General features: G+C 36.3%; 1 protein-coding gene across 3 annotated transcripts in view; it reads left to right on the plus strand.

Moving 5' to 3' along the window:
• The first annotated feature begins 3,360 nt into the window (after positions 1-3,360).
• LOC121413449 (coiled-coil domain-containing protein 158-like) overlaps positions 3,361-24,801 on the plus strand; it is a 56,991-nt gene continuing 35,550 nt past the window's right edge. Inside the window, exons 1-9 of one of the 3 annotated variants that reach the window (XM_041606274.1) lie at positions 3,361-3,450; positions 6,708-6,847; positions 7,753-7,824; positions 9,954-10,066; positions 12,680-12,943; positions 13,646-13,715; positions 15,240-15,349; positions 18,666-18,756; positions 23,749-24,083. In XM_041606274.1, coding sequence (XP_041462208.1) covers positions 6,737-6,847; positions 7,753-7,824; positions 9,954-10,066; positions 12,680-12,943; positions 13,646-13,715; positions 15,240-15,349; positions 18,666-18,756; positions 23,749-24,083 — 1,166 coding nt within the window. In that variant the 5' untranslated portion in view covers positions 3,361-3,450; positions 6,708-6,736. Of the gene's footprint in view, positions 3,451-5,696; positions 5,784-6,707; positions 6,848-7,752; positions 7,825-9,953; positions 10,067-12,679; positions 12,944-13,645; positions 13,716-15,239; positions 15,350-18,665; positions 18,757-23,748; positions 24,084-24,801 lie in introns of those variants that run through there. The other 2 variants (XM_041606279.1, XM_041606286.1) reach the window with 2 other exon arrangements.

Genomic DNA, 24,801 nt, shown 5'->3' on the forward strand with positions numbered 1-24,801 from the left:
ACTTGACCTTTAAGAGTTTCCGCGAAGAAAAAGCGAAAACACCCTATTATCGCCCCTGGCACACTATTCAAAGTTCGATCTTTGGAGAAAAAGTATTGAGACATATATGACAAAAATTAATCACATTGTACTAGCTCTTATTTTGATTGAGAAAAATTGTTGATATTTGATTTATACGGACGACATTAGATTTATCTGTTTCTCTTGATAATTCTTGAGCGGATATAATCTGATTTTGAAAATCGTAATAATAATGAGGAAAATAATAATTACTACTACTACTACTACTACTAGGCCTACTACTACTACTACTACTACTACTACTACTACTACTACTACTACTACTACTACTGCTACTACTACTACTACTACTACTTTAACTACTTTAACTACTAAAGCTACTACTACTGACGATGACAAATTTGTATTTAACCAAGAAAGCAACTTCGACTACTACACATAGCCGCGGTATTCAATCAGGCATTTATTTCATTTTTTATTTATTTATTTTTATTTACTTATTTATTTACTTGTTTTTTTTAGATGTCTATTTCATTTAATTATTCATTTATTTATTCATTTATCTATTTTTGTTTTATTCTATTTCTTTTTTTGGGGGGGGGGGGTGATTCAGCCTTTAAATTGGACATTGTAAGCGTAATCATGGATATGATACGTATCTAACTAAATAATTAATGTGAAAGCAAACTGCTAATTGAAAATTATTTGATACTGGCCTGGAAAAAAATATATATATTAAGGATTGTTATGGGGGAAGCAGCGTTGTGCGATCTAAAACTTTTGATATTCAGCACTTATATTGTAAACATGAACAGGGTGCGCATCTCAACAAAATAATGAGAACTCGAAACACGAGCTATTTTTTTTTTGGGGGGGAGGTATCAAGTTGACTTGACTAGGGGATGTAGTGAGCCCAATCATCTTGAGCTGATACTATCTCGCTCAAAATGCAAATGCGAGCGCGTAGCGCGAGCCAAATTTTTGGTTTTATAAGGGACCCTAAATGTTTTTACCCGCCCTTAATAATGCCATTCACTTTTCTTCCTCCTCTATTATCTTTCTTCTTTCCTTCGTCTCACCGGCGGATCCGGCGGGGGGGGGGCAGGCTGGCGCATGTATTTCACCGGGAAAATAAAAATAGAAAGAAATAAATAAAGAAAGAAAGAAATAAAGGGAGAAAAGGCAAAGGGAAAGCGAGAAAGTGAAAAGTAAACTAAGAGAAAATGATAAAAAGGGAAAACGGAAGGAAAGTGTGAAAGGGAAGGAAAGAATAACATGTGAGTAAGAACAAACCATTTCGAAATACTAAGACATTAGCATAATTAATAAGATGGCTAACAAAATCGGGAACTTAAAATGGAATGGGCCAAAGGCTACGTTGGAAAATGAAGGAGAGGGAAAGAAAAAAAAACAAGAGAGGAACACGACCGAGGATTCAACATAATGAACGAGAAGAAAGATGGGTGGCAAAAAAAAACACGTGTATTGAATGCTAAGTTTTAATGTCTGTATATACGATTAGGTGCATGCATTGTCAAAATGCAAAAAAAAAAATTGAAGTGGGCCATATATGGGCCTGCCGCACCGGAAGGGTTGATGTCTACGCTCTCTCGCTTTTTATCTGCAAAATGCCAGCCTTTAATTCAGTGATCATGTTCTGATTTATAAATTGATATCGAATTTAGTGTGCCTCATCTCAATTTTTTCTTTGGGTGGTCATGCTAGAACACTCTTCATGAGTATTTTTTCCTTATCGAGAAAGAGTGAGAAAGGGGGAGAGAGAGAGAGGGGGGAGGGGGAGGGAGCGAGAGAGGAAGGGAGAGAGGGAGAGGGAGAGGGGAGGGGGGGGGAGAAGGAGAGGGGGCACTGATTTTTTTTACATAAAATCATTAAATCGTTTCTTTGTTTTTTTATGATGACCCTTTAATGTCAGGATTTTATATCAGTAAACTTTTGAATGTAAAAAAAAAATTAAAGGGGTACTCCAGGCTGAAAATAACACGATTTGAACACATAGAGAAAAATCAGACAAACAAAACACTGAAAGTTTAATCAAAATAGGACAAGGAATAACAGAGTGAGAGATATGGAATTTTAAAGAGTTGCATTATTCCGATGCAACAGTTCTAGGCATGTCTTCATAAATATTTAATGAGCGAATTGATGATGTCATATTCCCACTTGTTCTTTTGCATTTTATTACAAAACAATACGTTTATTCAAAATTTACCACCAAGTATTAAAACATTGGATTGACAACTGATTTAGTGCATTAGATATTTATTGCTGCAACTTATTTCATTATAAGCGAGACATATCATTCACACATACGTAAAAAATGAAACAATTATGATTTCATGTAATAACATAAGATAAAGGAAAGTGGGTGTGTGACATCATCAGCACACCTAATGAATATTCATGACAACGTGCATATAACTCTTTGAAATATTGCTAAACTTTGAACTTCAATAACTTCGTTATTTGTTAATGTTAGGCCTATTCGATTTTGATGAAATTTGCTCGGTGAATATTGTTCTATATATTCATCTAGTAATATTTCTAGCCCAGAGCATCCCTTTAAGTAATGACATAAAACCCATTCCATAGTCCCTAACATAAATTCGGCAAGTTCTGGCGTACTTTTTTTTAAACAACCTGTATGCATTATTCAAAATTTCTTGCTTGTGGATTGCTAAAGTTATTACTGGGCAAAAAACTTAACCAAGGGGCTATGTACGTGTAGGCTATTTCGGCTATGTCCAAGGATCCATTTAATAAAACTTGTTGTATAATAACTTAAGCACGATTTATGTAATAAATTTACGATCAACCAACCAATCAGATTGAATGATTTTAGTAACTTTTTAACTGATTTTGCAAATTTATTCCACGTACGCTTCATGAAATTTGCCTTGTTTTATGCGACATGGCATGTTTAATCGACAGTTACCATGGTAATTATACTTTTCAGCCAATTAAAATAAAGCAAAGTTTTCAGATAAGACGAAAAGTGTTGAGCAAACACTCCATTCGATTTACAAAAGTATACGCCCACTTCAAATACACCCAGGGATTTTCCCCAAATTTCTCTAGCCGCATCCAAGTATTTCTTAATTTGTTTGTGCAAATAAATATAATTTCCATCAACATAAACAAAATATAAATTTTCTAAATATAAATGATATGAATAATAAAGAAAAATATCTTCAATTTATATTAGTTTTTTTATTTTGATGGTTTTGTTCAGTAATCAGCTTAGACTAGTTCTAAAATTGGCAATGAGTTGTCGCGTACATCTCAATTCAAAATTTTACAATAAAAACATCTGCCAGAAAACTGATGCAGATAGATGCTCAATTGTGTGAACTATATACTGATGTACTGGTGCAAATTTACCGCGATAGTTCCTTTCAAATTTCTATTTCGGTAAGAATTGCATGCCTAATAATTTACATTGATTACATTTTAAGTACTAAAACTATAGTTGCAAAATGCAGAATTTTAATAGTGTTCTCGAATTTCCGAACACTGACTGAGAGTGAGACCTGAGTTGCTGAGCCTGAGCATGTAAACCAGGGAGCGCCGGCCTGGTAGCGGGCCGGCGCCCAGGAGCTCCCCGTGTATTTACCCATACTCACGGGACAAGGCCAAGGGTATATGGTCAAAATATCTAGCAAGATAAATTATGAAAACAGAAATTACGCACTTACCACGATTAGGCAAGACTTCCATATGTCCCCTCCACTAAAATTGAAAAAAAAATATGGAGAAGGTTTATCAAGAATTATCTAACATATATCTAAGACTAAGAGATTTAAGAAGGAAAAGTCAGATACATACCAAAATATGGCTTTATTCCGTTAAAAATTCGAGTGTGTGTAATTCCCAATGGCATCGGTTTATTTAGACAGAAAAATAAATACCCAATACTCGTGGAGAGTAGACTAGTCGTAATATCGGTTGATAATTGTTATGAAACCCATGGCTTTCAACAATTCCTGCTAGCTCAGTGAGTAAGGCGACAGACTGGAGATGCTTCGTTCTGCAGCGAGAGGTTCGAATCCAAGTTCCCACCGGAAGTAAGAAGAAAAAAAAGAAGAAAAAAGAGGAGACCGAAGGGGGTTTTGGGAAAGTATTTTTTAAAATTAGTGGAGGGGACATATGGAAGTCTTTCCCACGATTATAATATGGATGATGGTCTAACGAGTGGTAGTATTCTGACATCAAGGCACAGACTGGAACCTCAAAAAATGAAAAGTTCTCTCCTACCCCAGTCTCGATCGGCCATTTTGTTAGTTATGATTCATAACAAAAATGGCCGATCGAGACTGGGGTAGAAAGAGAGAACTTTTTCATTTTTTTGAGGTTCCAGTATGTGCCTTGATGTCAGAATACTACCACGCGTTAGACCATCATCCATATAATCATGGTAAGTGCATAATTTCTGTTTTCATAATTTATCTTGCTAGATATTTTGACCATAATCTACCCTTGTCCTGTGAGTATGGGTAAATACACGGTGAGCTCCTGGGTTACGGAGCATGCTGAGTGCTGAATCTAGACGTGTAGTGCGATGCCGATGGTGCCTCTCCTAATTCTTTCAAAATTCATAACAAAATGGGCGATCGAGACTGGGGTAGGAGGAGAGAACTTTTTTGTTTTGCCCACTCTGCATTAGACGGGAATAACCATCGTTTCTGGGGATTTATTCAACAATTTCAGACATTTTACTATCATCCCCATTCACTGACGGTAGGGTCACTACTACTTCGTGTTAGACCAAAAGCTTCGGTCTCTATTTGTTGTTCAGCTGAACTCCGTTGGCTTCACTCACCAAATACAGAGACCGAAGTTCTAGCGCGATCTGTACAGGGGACTCAATGGCCATATGTTTATGTACTTAAGATCGGATAAAATGGGGAAGTGAATTTGCGCAAAAGCCGAGGTTAGTCACTGTTTTTGTTCCTTTTAACTTGATTTTTCTCCGTTTTTTGGCAAATAATGCAAAGAGGGAATATCAATTTGCATTTTGGTCACGTTAATTTTCAAAATTTTAATTCATTAAAGACAATTAAATTGAAGAGCCCCGACGGGGGGATTTTGCATTGCTAGTCCCCTAACGGTGGCTGCATGATAGCGAGCCGTCTGTGTACGAGGAGAAATAAAAACAAAAAAAGTTCAAAAATCCTCGAAACAGACGGCTGCCAGCTGTCTAACTTCGTGTGAGCTCGCATGTGTCATCACTTCCTCCCTTTTGTCAATCAACTGTCTACACTTTGATGTAAATTTACACATCGAATTTACACTCTTACTAGGATTTATATACTACAAACTTTCAATATATAATATTCAATGATTTAAATACTTTTAACAATATAAGTTAGATGAAAAGGTATGAAAATTATACTTTACCAATGTTTACTTGTCTTGGACACAGGAAAAACGATAAAAATGGCAGCCAAACTATGAAATATTTACAAACGAATGGAGAGGGGTTCAACAATTTACGAATGTGATATCGATATTGCTTTCGATATTATACGATCTGCTCCATATGCGAGCTAAACCGCTACGATCACAGGTCATGCAGGTAGCAGACAACATGCAACATTCGATATATCGAGACATTTAAAAGTTAACGATAATGACGTCATTCAAGATGGCAACTTGCAAGAAAAACCGTCAGCTCAAGTGAAAATGTCTTAGATGAAAGATTTCTTGATCATCCAGAGGATTTTTATCAATAACTCCGGTCCAAGGTACGCAATTACTTGTATTTCCCTGATACTGGAAACCATGAAACTGTAAATTTCGCTTAAAAAACAGTCTTGATTGGCCATTTTGTTATGAATTTTGAAAGAATTAGGAGAGGTATTGCGACAGAACTTTTTGTACACTACAGTTACTAAACTAACTTTATACCATTGGACACAGACCCACTAATTGTCCTTTCTTGAAAACGTCTCAAAATTGGTGATCTGAAGCTGGTTCTTGATTTATTACCCGTATTAAATTCTCTGCCGAATCAAAGATGGCGAAGGCGAATTGCGCATGCATGGAGGTCTGCAGCAATTTTTGGTACAAATTACTGCAGACCTCCGCGCATGCGCAATTCGACTTCGCTTTATTTTTTGTACCATAACTTTAGACTCTACATTAATTAATGTAGGAAAGTGGGCTTACCAGGCATCTACTCAAATGATAAGCAACTAGATCTAGGCCCTAGGATCTACATTTAGTTCACTCCTTTTGCTTTTCCATGGTTCAATCAGTCTCATAATCGTAGACTTCTACCTTTTTCTCCATGTGTTATTAATTCACTGCCAATTCAAAAACATCACATTCACCATCGCAAGTATGCCTGCTACCGCGTTATTACATGACTCCAACGCATGTTTATTTAGCATTCAAACATCAAAATGAAAATAATTTAATCTTCTGGACATCAAAATTCAAAACATACATGACAAGTATAAAAATTGGAGGTAAACTTTATTGGGATATTCATTAGCGCTTAAAACACCAAAGAATCTACATTTGTGGATACATGATTACTCCTCGATTTCCAAATAAGTTTTACAAATACATCTTATCAGGCTTCTGTTTTTTTTCTGTGCATAAATGTAATGACTGGTCTAATCTCCCCGTTTTGCATTGCCATTTCACCATCTATACATGTACAGAATCTAGTGATGTATGCAATGTCAGTGAGATGGCATCTTTTGTTCCATCACCAACCGCGAGCAGCAGTAGCATCACCTTGAACACATCACCAACCCTAAGCAGAAACTTTCAGATGGTTCATGTTCAAAGCAAGAGACAGGTGAGCTGGGGGATAATCTTGAACTGGGAGAAGGGCGGAGGCGGTTTTATCCTTTCAGTTACATGTATATGTTAAGGCCCCATCACACTTATTAGGAATCGGCAGGAATCAAGCAGAATCTTTAAATAATTAAAGATAAAAAATATAGAAAAACTATGGGAGGGGATCCAAATTCACCCAACTGGAGTTCTAATAAGGTAAATTTACCAGGCAACTCATCATACACTAGTCACACTAGAGTCGAAATGAGCATCCATGAAGTGTGGTTTAAAATTTGTGCGGTGTTCTTGGATATTCGAGGGGCATTCTAAAAATTCTGTTTTATATTTGCATAATTCGGGCCAGTTCTTGTGGGTGCTCAAAACGGTTAGACCATGTTCAAAATTTCAGAGGTGTGTTCAAAGTGGAAAGAATTGGCGGCTTAGATTTGATTTTTCTAGCTGTTTGTGCCTGCATGTATCATTTATTGCATGCAAACTGGACATTTTTCTTTAAAGATATCTCTTCAATTTCGAAAACTTTATCTTTATTTGAATTCTGACCTACTTTATGCAACATACTGTTCATGTACTTGTACGATCTTGTCTTTTGAAACTTTTTTCATTTCTATCTTTCATCTCAACGTTAAGGCAATTATATTTAGAAATTGATAAAATATGTTTTCTAATACACAACTTTTTCATCTTCAGTACATGTATCTTTTAATCTATTTCTGACCACCTTAATATAACAAAGTATATAATTATGATCCTTTGAAACCATTTTGGATCTTAATCATCCTATTCTTATCTGTCCTTTGGTAAACTTTTACCCTTGCATTCTGTTTTTACCCCATGCAATGTTTGTTGTTGTTTTTGTAATGTTACTGTCGCAAGGCACAAATTCTTGATACATCATGTTAACAGGATTTGCTGAACGAGAAGGCTACTCAGCTTGAAGATATCAAATTCGACATGAACTTTGCAGATTTCCCAGAGGTAAAGGGTTTTGGTATTGACAAATTAGTCAAAAAATACACGTAGTTTATGACTCATAAAATGAATAATTTGTTGAAAATTGAATGAAAATAAAAGGAAAAGTCTACCCCAACAAAAAATTGATTTAAATAAAAGAGAAAAGTCCAACAAGCATAACACTGAAAATTTCATCAAAATCGGATGTACATGTAAAATTACAAAGTGATGACATTTTTAAAGTTTCACTTAATTTCACAAAGCAGTTAGTTATATTCACACCCTGGTTGGTATGCAAATGAGGAGACTGATGACATCATTCATTCACTAGTTCTTTTGTATTGTATTATATGAAATATTCTAATTTTCTCATTTTCAAGTGAAACAATTAATTCCTACCTAGACATGTGGAATTAGCATTGTTTAATACACTGTACTATATGATTCAGTCAAGTTGGCCCTTATTGTCAGATCTTTAAAAAAATGAAATATTGTAATACCGGTAATTCAAACAATATAAAACCAAAGAAATAGTGAGGGACATTATCGATTGTCTCATTTGCATGTCACTGAGTTGTGCCTATCACTGTTTTGTGGAAAATAAGGGTTGGTAATAATTAATAAGTAATAATTGCACCCTCTGTATTCTGTAGGTTGTTATCTGTGATCTATCTCTGTATCAATGTATAAACATTTGTTGTGCAATGGAAGTTATGGAATATTTAAAGGGGAAGTTCACTCTGAAGAAAACTTTGTTGTAAAAATAGCAGAAAAAATAGTAAAAAATATTGGTGAAGGTTTGAGGGAAATCCGTAAAGAGTAAGAAAGTTATTAGAGTTCAAAATTTTGGATTTGTGACGTCATAAATGAGCAGCTGCCCCATGTGTTATGTAATATGAAATGTATGAATTTCAAATTTTGTATGGTTCCTGATGACTTAATTTTTTTTCTTTTCATGATCAGGTGTGAAATGATTTGTCTATTGATATACAAAAGTTACATTGAAAACCATTTTCAATTTTCTGAGAAAATGAAATTTCATTGATGTTTTACCATTCGCTATGTAGGAATGCTGCTCGCATATGACGTCACAAATCAAATAATTTAAATTCTAATAACTTTTTAATTATTTGATGAATTTTTCTCAAAACTTCGGCAATATTTTTTATTATTTTTTCTGCTATTTTTACAATAAACTTTTTGTCAGAGTACTTCCCCTTTAAAAGATGAACATTGGTAGATCACTTCTTGATATTTCCCTTGGCAAAAGCTTCAATCCATTGATTGTTTAGTATAGTGTCTTTTCATTGCAGTTTCAAAGTGTTTCTCATTTTATTTTTATATGCTGCAGCTGGACCTTCCTAAATCAGTTGAAATTTGACTTATGTTACAGGAATACATGTATGTGCATTGCTTTCTCCGATTTGTAGTGATTGAAACATTCCCAAATTTTTGGGGAAAATTTTACTTATTTTTTTTATTTACATGTATTTTATTTATTTTTTTTGCATTTACAATGATAGTTTGATATACATATTTACAAAATATAACATTTAAATAACTTTTTATAATACAATAATACCATGAAATCAAGAGGGAATGAGACCAACTAAAAAGCAGAGCTTGTAGGGTGAAGGCCCCCTTTTATAAGTACATTATATGAATAAAAAATAAGATAGAATAAAGAAATAAACAATATATATGTATGTATATAAATGTAAACAGGCATCCACTCTTTAACATGACTACTGTGTCTTGTACCAAATACTTAGGCGAAAAAATGACAAGACGATTTGACGTTGCTGATAGACCACAATTTAATCTGAGCTTTCGGCCTTAGGCCTTCTTCATGGGTTCTATGTTAACAGAAACGAATGAAACATAATCAATAGTACATGGTATGTATATGTCCATCTGTTCCTCCCTGTTCCTTGCCTATTATATATATATATATATATATATATATATATATATATATAATAAAAAATAAAATAAAAATAAATAATAATAGAAATAAATGATTCAGTATACACTGTATACAGAAATCATAAAACGATTAAACATATACAAAGTCACAAAGATGACTACAGATGATAGAAAATGACACTATTTCAGACTTGAACATTGCAATTTATCTACTTTTCTTTTTGTAGACAACATCATATGGCCGACCAGGATCGAGGGGGCACTCCTTGTCCCCCTCTCGAACCAGCCTCTCACCGATCAGTGGCATCTCCGTTGAACATAGAATGATCTCCGATCTGAGGTAAATTACCCTTGTACCGGTATAAAAGAAGCAAGATCTTTTGCAAAAATCCATTATATTATGATGTGTCTATATACAGGTGGGTGTTTCATGAAAGTTGTCAGCACTGACTTAATTGTCAGTGCTGACTAATTCAGTGAAATCCTTGGATTTCATTGGCTGAGAGACACTGGTCTCTGACTGTTACAATAGGTGGTTTCAGACCGCCTCGAAGTTCGTCAGTTCCAGGTATTTTCTGATCGGGAAATTTACTCGATCAGAAAATACCAGGTAATATTTGGCAATGTGAAAGCAAATTTATGCGTAATATCCCCGAAAGAAAATACCCACTAAATAGTAGGTACTTGGCAAAATTACGAGAACTTTCGCCGGGATTTTTCCAAGATCGCAGGTATTTTAGCGATGTGAAAGCAATTTACGGGAACTTTTAGCCCAGCGTGTAGTTTGGCCCGGGCGCCGTGGTTGGCTGCTGAGCTGGTGGATTTAAAGGGGAATCCAGCCTTGGCCATAAAATGTTATGTTGGGAAGGAGAAAAATAAATCAAACAGAATGGTGAAAGTTTGAAAGAAATCGGACAAGCAATGAGAAAGTTATAGCTGCTTTAAAGTTGAGATCACTAATACTATGTAGATTTCAAATTGGCAACTGTGTCAGTAAATTATGACAAGGGGCAAGGACAACTTTCCCATAGGCCATGTACTTTATTATCAGGGATTTGTGGTTTTCTCCTAAGTACCCATTCCCCTGGGGCAGTAATCTAAATATAGCCCAGGTAGTATATTGTAGTATGTCCTCATGAAAGAAAAATATAATTTGAAATAAAACTTTTGGGAAAAATGACTGTTTAGCCATAATATGTATTGGAGTACATGGAAGAGTAGTCCTTGCCTTACATCACTATGACATCCCATATGTGGCCAATTTGAAGTCTCCATGGGTATAGTGATTACCAATATTTACAACTTTTAAAAATTCATAACTTTCTTGTTGTTTGTCCAATATTGTTCAAACTTTCACCTATCAACTTGTCTGATTTTTCTTTTCCTTATAAAAACAAGTTTTTATTTGGGTTGGATTCCCCTTTAAATCTCGCGTCTTGCCTGCTTATCAGACCATACTGCGCATACCCCTAACTTCAGGAATTTATCCCAAAGGATATGTTACGGGGGGTATTTTTAGCATTAATAAGTTCTTGTAATTTAACGGGGATTGTTATGATTGAGGTGGTTTGAAACCACCTTATGGTAACTGTCAGAGAAAGACAACTTTTCTGTGCTGACAACTTTAAGTTTTCCCCAATCTCATACTGACTTTAGATTTGATATCTTTACTATAAATCCTTGTGCAAGTAAGGCATTAAAAATGGTAGAGCACATGAGCATCATGAAGAACAAATTTCTTGTCAAGAATATGTGCAGATTTTCTCAATAAAACACAAATGTGCAATTCACATACAGTACTTAGTTCTTAATGATATCTAATGTGTGTGAGTAATTTATTTTCTCGTCGGCTTCAATTCTCAAACTTTATTTGTATATAATTTCTCTTCATGACAGTTATTATAACTTTCACTCGTGTCTCTTAAAGATAAATGAAAGTAGTTGAAGTAAACACTGATTTCGCAAGAAAGTGTGTGAAACCAAGCTTAATTGTCTCTATATCATCGAGGATCTAGATCTGGTAGTTATATAAACTGAACTTTGTGAAATCTTGAAATCTACGCTGAAAAATGTTCACACTGAAGATCACCAACACAGATAAGCGCACGTGGGACAGTGTATTATTATTGCTTTGAATGTCGGCCCGACGCTTGACCCGAATCCCGTGCTAATTTGTTAATTTCTCAGCAATTACACAATTTCTTCCAGAATCCTTTGGCACATACTTTTTATTTATACAAACAAACACTTTGGTGGTCATTTTATTGGATTCTGTACGAACTCAATTTGAAATTGGTACCACAACCGGAATATATCTTTAAGCATTTCCTAAATAAAATTAATACAGGAACTAATTCAGTCGTTCAGATACATTTAGATACTGCACATGGACATTTAATACAATTAAAGCAAAAGGAAGATTAGAATCTGTATGTACCAAAGGTTAGGACAAGCTTGGGAAAGGAGTGTTTATCTTATGTAGGCACAACCTCTTGGAATGAGCTACCAACCAAAATCAGAAAGAAACCATCAAGGTCAAGTTTTTGTTAAACTGTTGTTGAGCATTTGTTGGAAAAATTAATTTTGTTATCATCTCTTCAGTATTTTTGTTATCATCTAGATATCTTTCATATGTAAATACTGTTAACTTTTGTTAAATTGTTATGTAGTCATTGTTTATATATATTACATAGTATATTTAGTAGACTCATGATTGGTCATTCTTAACTAACAAGTTAAGAAACATGTTTGTATTTATCTAGACTAGAAGGGGCCAGACTTTACTAGCATTCATGCTATTTTCTGGTTCCTATTATCCTTATTTTTCTATGTATTCATAACTGTCTGTAAACTTGTAAATTGGATAAGAAATAAATTCATTCATTCATTCATTTATAAACATTCATTCTTATATTTTCAAAATCTCTGGTTCCCTCTCATTCCATTATTCTAGAAACCAATTGGAAACGCAATCGTCGGAGAACTCCAGGCTGAGAAGGCAAATCGAATCAGCAACATCCAGACAAACCTACATCCCTTCAGGTCTAAGTACTTCTATCACCCCTGCTCTCAATCATGGAGCAGTCCCGAGGAGTCTCTCAGACACACAAGTCCCAATGACACCCACAGTGAGGGAGACGGTAGAGTCCATTCTCGCAAGGGGGAGCAGGAGATCTCCCATTGAGAATGTGCCACTGCATACAGAATCTGCTACAGAGTAAGGAATGCACTATTAAAGGAATTCATGCATTTAATGTCAGTTGTGTAACGGTATATTTACCCAGGGTAGCCACATCAGTTCTAAAAACTGTTCTCCCAGCGGGCCCTGCTCTGATTATTACCTGACTAAAGCTAGACTACTGACTCAGCTGCACACAGCTTTTTGAGCTTTTGCCTCACCTGGGTTGAGTGCAGCACATTGTGGATATATTTCTTGCTGAAGGAAAACATGCCATGGGTAGGATTCGAACCCACGACCCTCTGTTTGAAAGGCGAGAGTCAGAACCACTAGACCACGACACGAAAACAAGTTTTAATAGACTCCAAGGAAATGATCATCCAAGCGCATGCGTAAATGAAAGAACATGTGTGATGGTAGAGGATGTGTCATTTGCTGAGAAATTGACAAAATAAGCATGGTATTCCAGCAAGATGTACATCTTTTCCCAAGCATAGGTGCATAATATATTAGTGAGGTAAACAAGAAGAGTATGTGTTTCCTTTGATATGATAGGCATTGTACTACTCTCTATCCTGGTGAATTGGGTTAAAACTTGGGTTAAAACCAGGGTGATAAACATGTCTGTATTAATTCCCAGTGAATATGCAACTAAATGTGTTTGATAAATGCTGCATTTATATATTAGTATGGCATATTAATTTATTATCATTATTATCTAATCGATTTTGTTTTCAAAAGGGTCCTTCTGAGAAAGCAACTTTCCGATGCCAAAGCTGAGATAACAGTCCTCACAGAGCAACTTAGAAATGTAAGTCTTGCATGCAGACATACACGAGCCTGTCTCACAGAGTTTAGTGACTGATTATACAGTTGATTTGTGTGGCTCATTTAGTTTATTTCCAATTCGTCTAATGCCAATCGTCCAATTGCCAACTCGTCTACTATCATTTGGTCTAACATCGGTTCGTCCACTCACCACATGGTCTACTTTCATATAGTCTAATGCCATTCCGTCTAATAACCAGTTGGTCCAATAGCCATTTAGTCCATATACATGTACCATATGTCTATAAATTAAACTGAAGTGTTCATTGTGCAAAATGAATGAAAAGAAAATGGGTATTTGACCAAATGGTTATTGGACCAAATATTTGTTAGACAAAACGTTGATGGACAGAATGGCATTAGACTAAATGAAGGTAGACCATGTGATGAGTGGACGAATTGGCAATTTACCACTCGTCCTCTATACATGTACATTAAATCAATATAATGAATGTCGGCTCATTCACCATTGATTGCAAAACTTTCTGTTATGGGCCCAGGATCTTGCTATGCACCTCCATCCCTGCCAAAGTTTATTCATTCGTTCATTCATTCATACATACATACATACATACATACAAACATACATACATACATACATACATACATACATACATACATACATACATACATACATACATACATACATACATACATACATACATACATACATACATACATACATACATACATACATACATACATACATACATACATACATACATACATACATACATACATACATACATACATACATACATACATACATACATACATACATACATACATACATACATACATACACACATACATTCATTCATTCATTCATTTATGTATTTATTTGTTTATTTTTTTTTAAAATATCTTTATACAGAATACCATGATCGGACTGAATTTTTTTCAGCATGGTCCTTTTAACATCAAAATAACTGCAATAAATACATAAAAGATAGAGTAACGTGGGTTCAACAAATATGATGAATTCAATACATTATAATCAGAAAATCACTGATACAAAAATTGTTCAACATAACGTGATAAATTTATGAGGAATCGGTGAAATGAGAAACGTGATCACAGACAACAAAATTACAGTAAAATATAAATCAAAGTGTATGATACAATCGACACATGTTGGTGAAGATTTGGCGAAAATCTATCAAAGAGTATTAAAGAGAGTTAAGTATGCAATTTTAAGTGTGGGTTTTGTGACGTCGTATGCGAACAGCTACCCCATTGATCATGTGACATAAATTCTATAGAATGCCTTTTTCTCAGAAAATTGAGGATGATGCAACTTGCACATTCATTATGTCATCAGACACATCATTTCATATCCACTTTTTATCAAAACCTGCTTGATACATGTACCATTTTATGAAACAATAGTCGTTGATTTTCAGTAAGCTACTGAAATCCTTGTACGTGATTGACTCAGAACTAAATGGTCAGTGAAAATTAACTGAATATTTTGTGAAACACTCCCCTGGTTACATTTCCAATGCAGGCAGAAAACAGTAGTGATCAACAGAAAGCGCAGTTCAGGTCAGCGATTGAGGAACTTCAGGCAAGGCTCAATGAAACCATTGTAGGCAGAGACTCTGTGCTTGATCTCAGGCAAGTGGTTATAACAGTGCAGCAATAACTTTTTTTTTTTGGGGGGGGCTATTTTATGTTTCTTTTCCACATTGGGACGATTGCAGAATTTTGGGGGCTTTTTCTTTTATTTGAAGGGCTCCTTTTTATGGTTAAAAGTAATTGTGCAGTAAAAGCAAATATTATTCTTGTGCCAGAGTTTTGATTTTCTGAATAATCTTGAATACTGTTTGGAACAGATCTTGGGGCGACTCTACATGTAGAAAGAATGGTTGCCTCGAAGCATGCTTTTGGGGGGAATTTTAGGGGCCATATAGGCTGATATGAGGGCGAAATCGGTTTCGCCCTCATGTATATTTTACAGTGAGCACTATGCAGAATGGCTGAAGCATCTAATAATCTGTTATCTTTGTGGGTGTTGTGGTCTAGTGGTTCTGACTCGCGCCTTTCAAACAGAGGGTCGTGGGTTTGAGTCCTAGCCGTGGCATTTTCCTTCAGCAAGAAATTTATCCACTCTGTGCTGCACTCAACCCAGGTGAGGTAAATGGGTACCGGCAGAAAATGAAAACTCAAAAAGCTATGTGCACCTGAATCGGTAGTCAAGCATAGCCGGGCCTGCTGGGAGAACAGTTTTCGGAACCGAAGTGCCTACCCTGGGTAAACATGCCGTTATTATTATTTGTCATCATTTCATTTATTTTTCTACCCCCTTTTCACTTTTTACAAGGGAGGGGGAGGGGGGCTGTTGATTAAAAAAAATAACAATGAATATTATTCATTTGAACATTTATCATCTCCTAATCATGTTTCACTGAAAAGGTTCATCTGATTGGCACTGATGACATGAGGTTGTATTCTGTTTTCACAATTATGAAGTTCTACCTGTTTTTGTCTCACCTGCATAGCAGAGTGAGACTATACATGTATGCGCCACTTTTCCGACGGCGGCGGCGTCAACACCAAATCTTAACCGAATGATAAGTTTTTGAAATGACGGCATAACTTAGAAAGTATATGGACCTAGTTCACGAAACTTGGCCATAGGGTTAATCAAATATTACTAAACGTCCTGCCTGAGTTTCATGTCACATGACCAAGGTCAAAGGTTGGGGAATCAACATAAAAATCTATAAACCTAAGGTTAAGTTTTTGAAATGTCATGGACTTAGGTCATGAAACTCGGACATAAGGTTAAGCAAGTATAACTTAACATCCTGCATGACTTTCACGTCACATGACCAAGGTCAAAGGTCATTTAAGGTCAATGAACTTTGGCCAAATTGGGGGTATCTGTTGAATTACCATCATAACTTTGAAAGTTAATGGATCTGATTCATGAAACGTGGACATACATGTAATAGCAATCATGTATCACTGAACATCCTGTGCGAGTTTCAGGTCAAATGATTAAGGTCAAATAGGGTCAATGAATGGCTGAATTGGGGGTATTTGTTGAATTACCATCATAACTTTGAAAGTATATTGGTCTAGTTCATAGAACTTGGACATAAGAGTAATCAAGTATTACTTAACATCCTGTGCACATTTCAGGTGACATGACCAAGGTGAAAGGTCAATGAACTTTGGCCATAATGGGGGTATCTGTGGAATTACCATCAGAACTTAAAAAGTTTATGGATCTGACTCATGAAACTTGGACATAAGAGTAATCAAGTATCACTGAACATCCTGTGCAAATTTCAGTTCACATGAGCAAGGTAAAGGTCATGTAAGGTCAATGAACTTTGGCTATGTTTGGGGGTATTTGTTGAATCATATCTCTGTAATGGTCTAGTTCATAAAACATGGACATAAGAGTAACCAAGTATCACTGAACATCTTGTGTAAGTTTCAGGTCACATGACCAAGGTCAAAAGTCAATGGACATTGGCCATGTTGGGGTATTTGTAAAATTACCGTCATAACTCTGTAACTATATTGTTTTAGTTCATAAAACTTGGACTTAAGAGTAGTCAAGTATCACTGAACAACTCATACAAGTTTCAGGTCACATGACCAAAGTCAAAGGTCATTTAAGGTCTTTGAACTTTGGCCATGTTAGAAGTGATTATGAGATTGCCATCATAACTTTCAGAGTTTATAGATATAGTGTATAAAATGTGGATATAGGGGTAATTAAGTATCACTGACAAGTTTTAGGTCACATTATCAAGGTCGAATATCAATGAACGTAATATTATATCATTATATGAATGGTGTTTTTGTCAATAATTATTTTATAGTAGTTTCCAAAGTCAGCACTGCTGTTATATTAAATCGCGTGATGCAGGTGAGACCGTTAGAGGCATTCCACTTGTTGGGGGTAAGCTTTCACGTGCGAGGCTGCAAACTTCATCAAATCTGTCTTCGTTGTTGCGTAAACAACGTGACGGGGTGTTAGAATGGGATCGTATGTCAGGGTGATACGCATTAGGGAGGCTATCCACATCTCTTTGGAATTGGACCTCCTTATGAATAGAGACTTGGGACAATATGCTCTCCACCTCAACCTGCGATCCAATTCTTATGTTTCGTCATGTATCAGGAACTACTCCATGATGCACAGCATTTGTATATTACCATATATCTGTCAAAGACATTCAAAGACGCATTGGAGGAGCCAGCCAACCTGGATAGCCTAGAAGGGCGTGCACACAGAACTGTGACCCGCAGGTCTCTCCTCCCGATATAACTGGTTGGGGGAATGCAGGTGGACCATTACGCCGGGGTTTGCCCCTACACTTGTTCAAATAGTGCAGTGGGTTCTTAATGCGCAAAGGTGGTGATTGTCCTTTGCACAGGGCCTCCATTTAATGTCCTATCTGAGGGACGGGTGTTTTCCACTGTAATATAGCCTACATCTATGAAACAGGGGAGAGACGTTTACACACAACGTGCTGGCTACAGTCATCCGCCCGGGGTGGACTCGTACCCACGATCTTTGGTTTGACAGGCAGACGCTTTACTGACTGAGCCAACTTCGCTCTCCATCTGAGCCATCTATGACAAAGGTCTGTTGGAGCTTGCAGCCTCACAAGTAAAAGCCGATACCAAACAAATATTTCATAATTGGGGAAAAGATCTTGTTTTATCATGCAAATCATGCAGGAACTTTTATTTTTACTCTCAGAGGCTTCTTTTCACACGTTCACTTCCAAAATCTGCAAAATTAGATAAGCTTTCACATTACGATGAATGCGGAATTCCATTGTGCCCGTTTTTAGTTTACAGGGCTCAATTGAGCATTTCGGGGGATAAAATGCCCCCAGCCCCTTGTCCTTTTTTAACTGATATCATGTTTATCACAAAACTAGTGTTACATTTTTTTTTATTTCAGGAAAAAGGAGTCGCAAGGTCAAGAGAAGATGATTGCACAGCTTCAGAAATCAGTAAAAGATTTGGATGCAGTAAACAGGCAACAAGAGAAGGTCAGCAGTCTTTCTGCCAGAATGATAATAATAATGTGAATTTCTATTGCACTGCCACTATATACATGTAGATATACTCTACTAATAAAATGATAATATTCTGCTTTCATAAAGCGCTGAATATATCAGGACATATCTAAGCGCTTTTAAATACAGATATGTCATTACCCCGGTCATCAGATTCATTCAGCCATTCCAACACACGATGTATGCACATCCTCCACTCCCTTGGGAGTATTCCAGTCAGTTGATGGTGAGGCGCACACAGTACTGGACAAGCTACAATGACTTTCACATCCTACTGGGTACCCATTTCGCACCTGTGTTGAGAGTGGCAAAGTGTGGATTAATGCCTTGCTAAAGGATACCAGACTGCGGTGGGATTCAAACACACGACCCTCTGTTTACAAGGCGAGAATCAGAACGACTACACCATGGCTCCTCCGCTTTGGTATTCCTTTTGCTTATACTACACACTTAAATGATGATCTACTTTATGCTTATACACTCATTTGTACTATCTAAATGAGATGTTGGAAATGCTCTTCTTTTTTATATAACCTCACGCAATGTAAATAAACTTCAGTATGCTCAGAATACAGCTGCCAGGGTTTTAACTGGTACACTGTATGTCAAAATATCAACACATTTCACCAATCCTCCAAAAATTACATTGGTAGCCAATCTGGAATCGAATAGAATTTAAAATTCTTCTCACTTGGAAAGTGTTAAATGGTATGGCACCAAAATATTTACAACACCCTGTCATGCCTTGTACACCAGCTTGTATCCTAAAGGCCACCGCACACCTTTCGACTGCTCGTGATCCGATTTTGTAACAAATTGCATTTTGCTCATTTTCTGAAAATTTGAATGGAACATATCATTTCATTTGAGGTTAAAATTAATCGAAACAATACTAATATAACCATTTTGAAAGATTACAAACCTTTATTTTGGAGTAAAGGCCAAATTGGTTTCAAATCGTAGCCAATCGTATGACTGCTATGACGTCATTACGACTAGATGTTACATTCACTTTTATTCTAAGAAAGAAGATAGCATAGTCACAGATTTGAACATACTTTAGGTATTCGTACAATGATTTAGAACATTACATAGTAAGATAATTCAAGTCTCATTAGCATCAATTTCTACAACATTTCATTCTGAAATTGGGTCGCAGACCAATCGTAAGGTGTGCTTTTGCCTTAAAGGGGAATCCAGCCTTGGCCATAGAATGTTGTGTTGGGAAGGAGAAAATGAATTAAACAGAATGGTGAAAGTTTGAAAGAAATCGGACAAGCAATAAGAAAAATATATCTGCTTTAAAATTGAGATCACTAATACCATGTAGATTTCAAATTGGCAACTGGGTAAGTAAATTATGACAAGGGGCAAGGACAACTTTCCCATAGGCCATGTACTTTATTATCAGGGATTTGTGGTTTTCTCCTAAGTACCCATTCCCCTGGGGCAGTAATCTAAATATAACCCAGGTAGTATATTGTTTTATGTCCTCATGAAAGAAAAATATAATTTGAAATAAAACTTTTGGGAAAAATGACATTTTAGCCATAATATGTATTGGAGTACATGGAAGAGTAGTCCTTGCCTTACATCACTATGACATCACATAAGCGGCCTATTTGAAGTCTCCATGGGTATAGTGATTACCAATATTTACAACTTTAAAAAATTCATAACTTTCTTGTTATTTGTCCAATGTTGTTCAAACTTTCACCTATCAACTTGTCTGATTTTTCTTTTTCTTATAAAAACAAGGTTTCATTTGGGTTGGATTCCCCTTTAACCCTTGACAAATGGTTTTCCTCATCAACATCCATATTAATCAGGTGGCAACTGTTATGATGTTCATCTATTACTAGGGCTGGATGATGACATGATTGAAAAAGGTACGATAATACGCCAGTGGCGGACTGTACCAGACTGGAAGAAGAAGAAGAATGACATTGAAACTCCAAGAAATAGAGAATATTGAGTCTACAGTATGATATATTGGTTTTCACAACAGTTTAAGCGATTGAGGTTTTAATTTGTTTCATTTATGATTTTTTGCTAAAAACACTATTTGCACTGGATTTGTACACGAACTAACTTTTTTAAGCAATTTTGTTTCTGTAGGAACTTACGAAATGTTGCATAATTTCAGAACTGTGTACCCTCAGGTCGCAATGTTGGTCTCAAAAAGAGACTTAAAGGGGAATGAAACCTTTGGAACAAATAGGTTTGTGTAGTTACAGAAAAATCAAAGAATAAGAATAAAGAAAGTTTGAGAAAAATCGGACAAATAATGAGAAAGTTATGAGCACTTGAATATTGCAATCACTAATGCTATGGAGATCCTCCCATTGGCAATGTGACAAGGATGTGTGATGTCACTGATGAACAACTTTCCCTTTGGTGGACTATGAAATACCCTCAAAATGTCTCTTTTTGCTTTTTCTTATGATGATACAAACTCTTTATCCATGATGTATTCTTAAAAAATATGTATTACATGCCCTCATGTAGAAATAACACATGATCTATGGATAGATGTGATAAAAGAGGCAATTCAAGTGAAATATATACTAAAGTAATGGGGAGAGTTGTTCACAAGCGACATCACACATCTTTGTCGCATTGCCAATTTGCTATCTCCATAGCATTAGTGATCGCAATATTCAAATGCTCATAACTTTCTCATTATTTGTCCGATTTTTCTCAAACTTTTGTTGATCTGTTTCTTTGATTTTTCTGTTTTCACACAAGCTATCTTGTTCCAATGGTTTCATTCTCCTTTAAATGTAAAAAGTCAGTGAGCAACACGGTAAAAAAAATTCGCGCTGCAGATTTATAGCGAAAAATGTAGAGGGGGGGGGGGCTGTATAAGCCCCCCAGTCTTTTTAGGGTTTATACTCCATTCCCTTTCTCCATTCTGTAAATGCCTTAGCTAGAAAAAAGGCTTGTGAACATCACTTGAAAATGTTTCAAATTTGTCTTTTTAGCCAACCTGTCAGAAGTTTGAAGCACATGGAGTGACATAACAGTCAGTCAAGTGTATCACAATGAACATCACCACAATAGAACCTTTCTGAGTTACTTCCATAACAGTTTTTGTTCTCTTTAAGACCGGGACTGGAGGATTATCTGGTGTTCCTTTCACCAGATGATTGCCCATCATGACCTGGTTATGATGTAACTGCTTTACCATTGTTCTCTGTGGTCATTAAGCCCTTGAAAGGTGGGATTAACCCATTTCCTACTGGAACCTGCTGGTTCCTGTGCAAAGTGTGAATTCAATAGTTCAATAGTCAACGAGGTCATGCAGGAACCCCTAAAGACAAACGAGTTAATGAGGGAGAAAGTGTTCTTGCAATAAACATTTTGAAAGGGTGAAAATCATAGAATAATACTCGTCATACATGTAGGCGTTCTTATTTTCCATGTTGGGTGATTGATACATTCATGAAGGTTTCAGTGGGTCTCATGCATCAGAGAATCTTTGTTCATTTCTTGAAGGTGGTCTAGTTAGTTAAGTGTGTTACCATTTGAAGGACTTGCTTTGCTCAGGTACCAATCTTTGTTCATTTCTTGAAGGTGGTCTAGTTAAGTGTGTTACCATTTGAAGAAGGACTTGCTTTGCTCAGGTACCAGCTGCTGATTTTGAACTACAACTGAATTTTTTGACATTTTTTCCCTTCTGTGTGATGAAAATTGTTGTCAAGTGGTGTTACTTGGTTAGGTTGAAGAAAGAATTATTCTGGTTCACTAGGTGACTTCTTGGAGATAGTTACCATTTGAAGGACTCACGTACCATTTTTTTGACTTTTTTTTGTCTGTGTGATGAAAATTGTTGTTAAGTGGTGTGACTTGGTTAGGTTGAAAAAAGAAATATTCTTTTGTTCACTAGGTGACTTCTTGAAGATAGTTACCATTTAAAGGACTTGCTTTGTTCAGGTATCATTTTTTGACATTTTTTTTGTGTGATGAAAATTGTTAAGTGGTGTTACTTGGTTATGTTGAAAAAAAGAAATTCTTTGTTCACTTGGTGACTTCTTGAAGTCTTGAAGGACTCGCTTTGATCAGGAACCATTTTTTGACATTTTTTTCTGTGTAATGAAAATTGTTGTCAAATGGTGTTACTTGGTTAGGTTGAAAAAAAAGAAATATTCTTTGTTCACTTGGTGACTTCTTGGAGGTGGTCTAGTTACTCTGTGGCTGGCCATTTTTTGCTTTGCCCATGTACCAGCTACTTATTTTGGACTACTACTACTGAAATCTCTTAGCATTTCTCTTTAAATGCAAATTTGTGTTATCTGGTTAAATGTCATTGAAGAAAGATGTTTTTTTGACTATTGCTACTTTTGATTGTTAAATAGAAGGATTTGGATTTTTCGTAATTTTTTATATAATTATTTTACAATATCTATGGAACAGAGTGGAAGACTGACATATTTTGAGATCATAGGCTGTTTAATCGCTGATGTGGTTTATGGTACACCATGTGAAGAAGTATAGAAACAGTGGATAGAAGAAGAAAAAAGAAAAAGAAATAGATAAGCGAAAAAGTGGAAATTTGAGAGCAGAGTAATTTATCTTGAATGTAGTCCTGAAAAGGACTGTAAACCAGAAGAGATTGATGAGTTGAAACAGCTTGAGTAGTAGGATGGATGAGGAGATGCTGGCTTGAGTCGACGAGTAGAGATGATGAGCAGAAGCAGTAGAGACTCCACGTTTCGGGCAGGTTGACTGTCCGTCTTCTATCCATTGTTTCTAAAATACTCCACATGGTGTACCGTAAACCACATCAGCGATATCATTGTACATGCCACCATGCAAACCTTTAAACAACATAGGCTGTTTTAGTTCAAATATATATATTGCTGGTTCCCCAACAATCACACCTTTTTCTGTTTTTTATAACTTCTCACTTTTATGCTCATCAGTTTATTGTTGTCATGGCAACTGCTTATATCTTCCTCACAGAATCTTTTAGAGGTCAATCAAAGAGCCGACTCCGCCCAACAGACAGCCTCAACCTGCTCCGCGGCTCTGCAGCAAATCCGCTCCTTACTCTCCAGTCAGCCACCGTACCCGAAGGGTTCACTTCCGTATGCCTCCCCCAGCAGGCTTGGGGAGGATGTCACCAGAGCCCTGCCACCTTCCCACGTGGTGAGATTAGTGGAGGAGTGTCTGAGAGCTAGGTCGGAGGTGATCAAGGAGCTGGAGAGATCCAGGGAAGACTTGAGGAGAGAGCTTGCAGCGGCGAGGAAAGACGCCGAGGACAAGATTGGGACACTGACCGCTGACAACAGAGAGAAGTGAGTAATGTTTCTGTTTTGCACCCAGTAAATTATATCCCGTTTGATCAGAAAATTCGTCATAAAAAATCTTGGAACCAGCGAAATTTGAACCCGACATGTGCTGTTTGCCGGGCAGTGACTTTACTACCAGGTAATCGCTAGTCTGCTGTGCTACCCTCCACTTGAGTTAAGGGTCTGAATGTGCAGCCTGCAATGTCTTGTGTACTGAAGGCCCTTTCGGAACAGCAAGTTTTATATGTGCTAGTCTTTATATGAAGACCCAATTGTTGATCAAAGTTTCAATCAGGGTCTGTGCCTGCAGAATACATGTAGGTCACCACTGGTCCATGGCACAGTCATGAATTATGAACAGATACCTCAGACTTGCATTCGTAGTTCACCATGGACAATGGAATGGAATTGGGAAGCTTGACAATCTTAATGAATTTATGGCTTTATTAAGTCGCATTTGATCTAAAAATAAGTCATGAAAAATCGTGGAACCAGCATGATCGAACTTTTCATCTACTGGTTGGAACCAGGCAGCGGCTCTACCAACAAGCTATCACTATTCCATGGCAGTTATGAAGTGAAAACACAAAATAGAATCAACATGCTTTTACACATAATGTGTCTTGAATTTTATTACTTTCTTTAATTTCTCAGCATCAAGAGGAAAAGTCTTATCATCCCTTACATGTATTTTGTTTTGTGTCTTTCCCTGTGATATTTTGGC

The sequence above is a fragment of the Lytechinus variegatus genome, chromosome 1 (genome assembly GCF_018143015.1).
Source record: "Lytechinus variegatus isolate NC3 chromosome 1, Lvar_3.0, whole genome shotgun sequence".
Taxonomy (NCBI): domain Eukaryota; kingdom Metazoa; phylum Echinodermata; class Echinoidea; order Temnopleuroida; family Toxopneustidae; genus Lytechinus; species Lytechinus variegatus.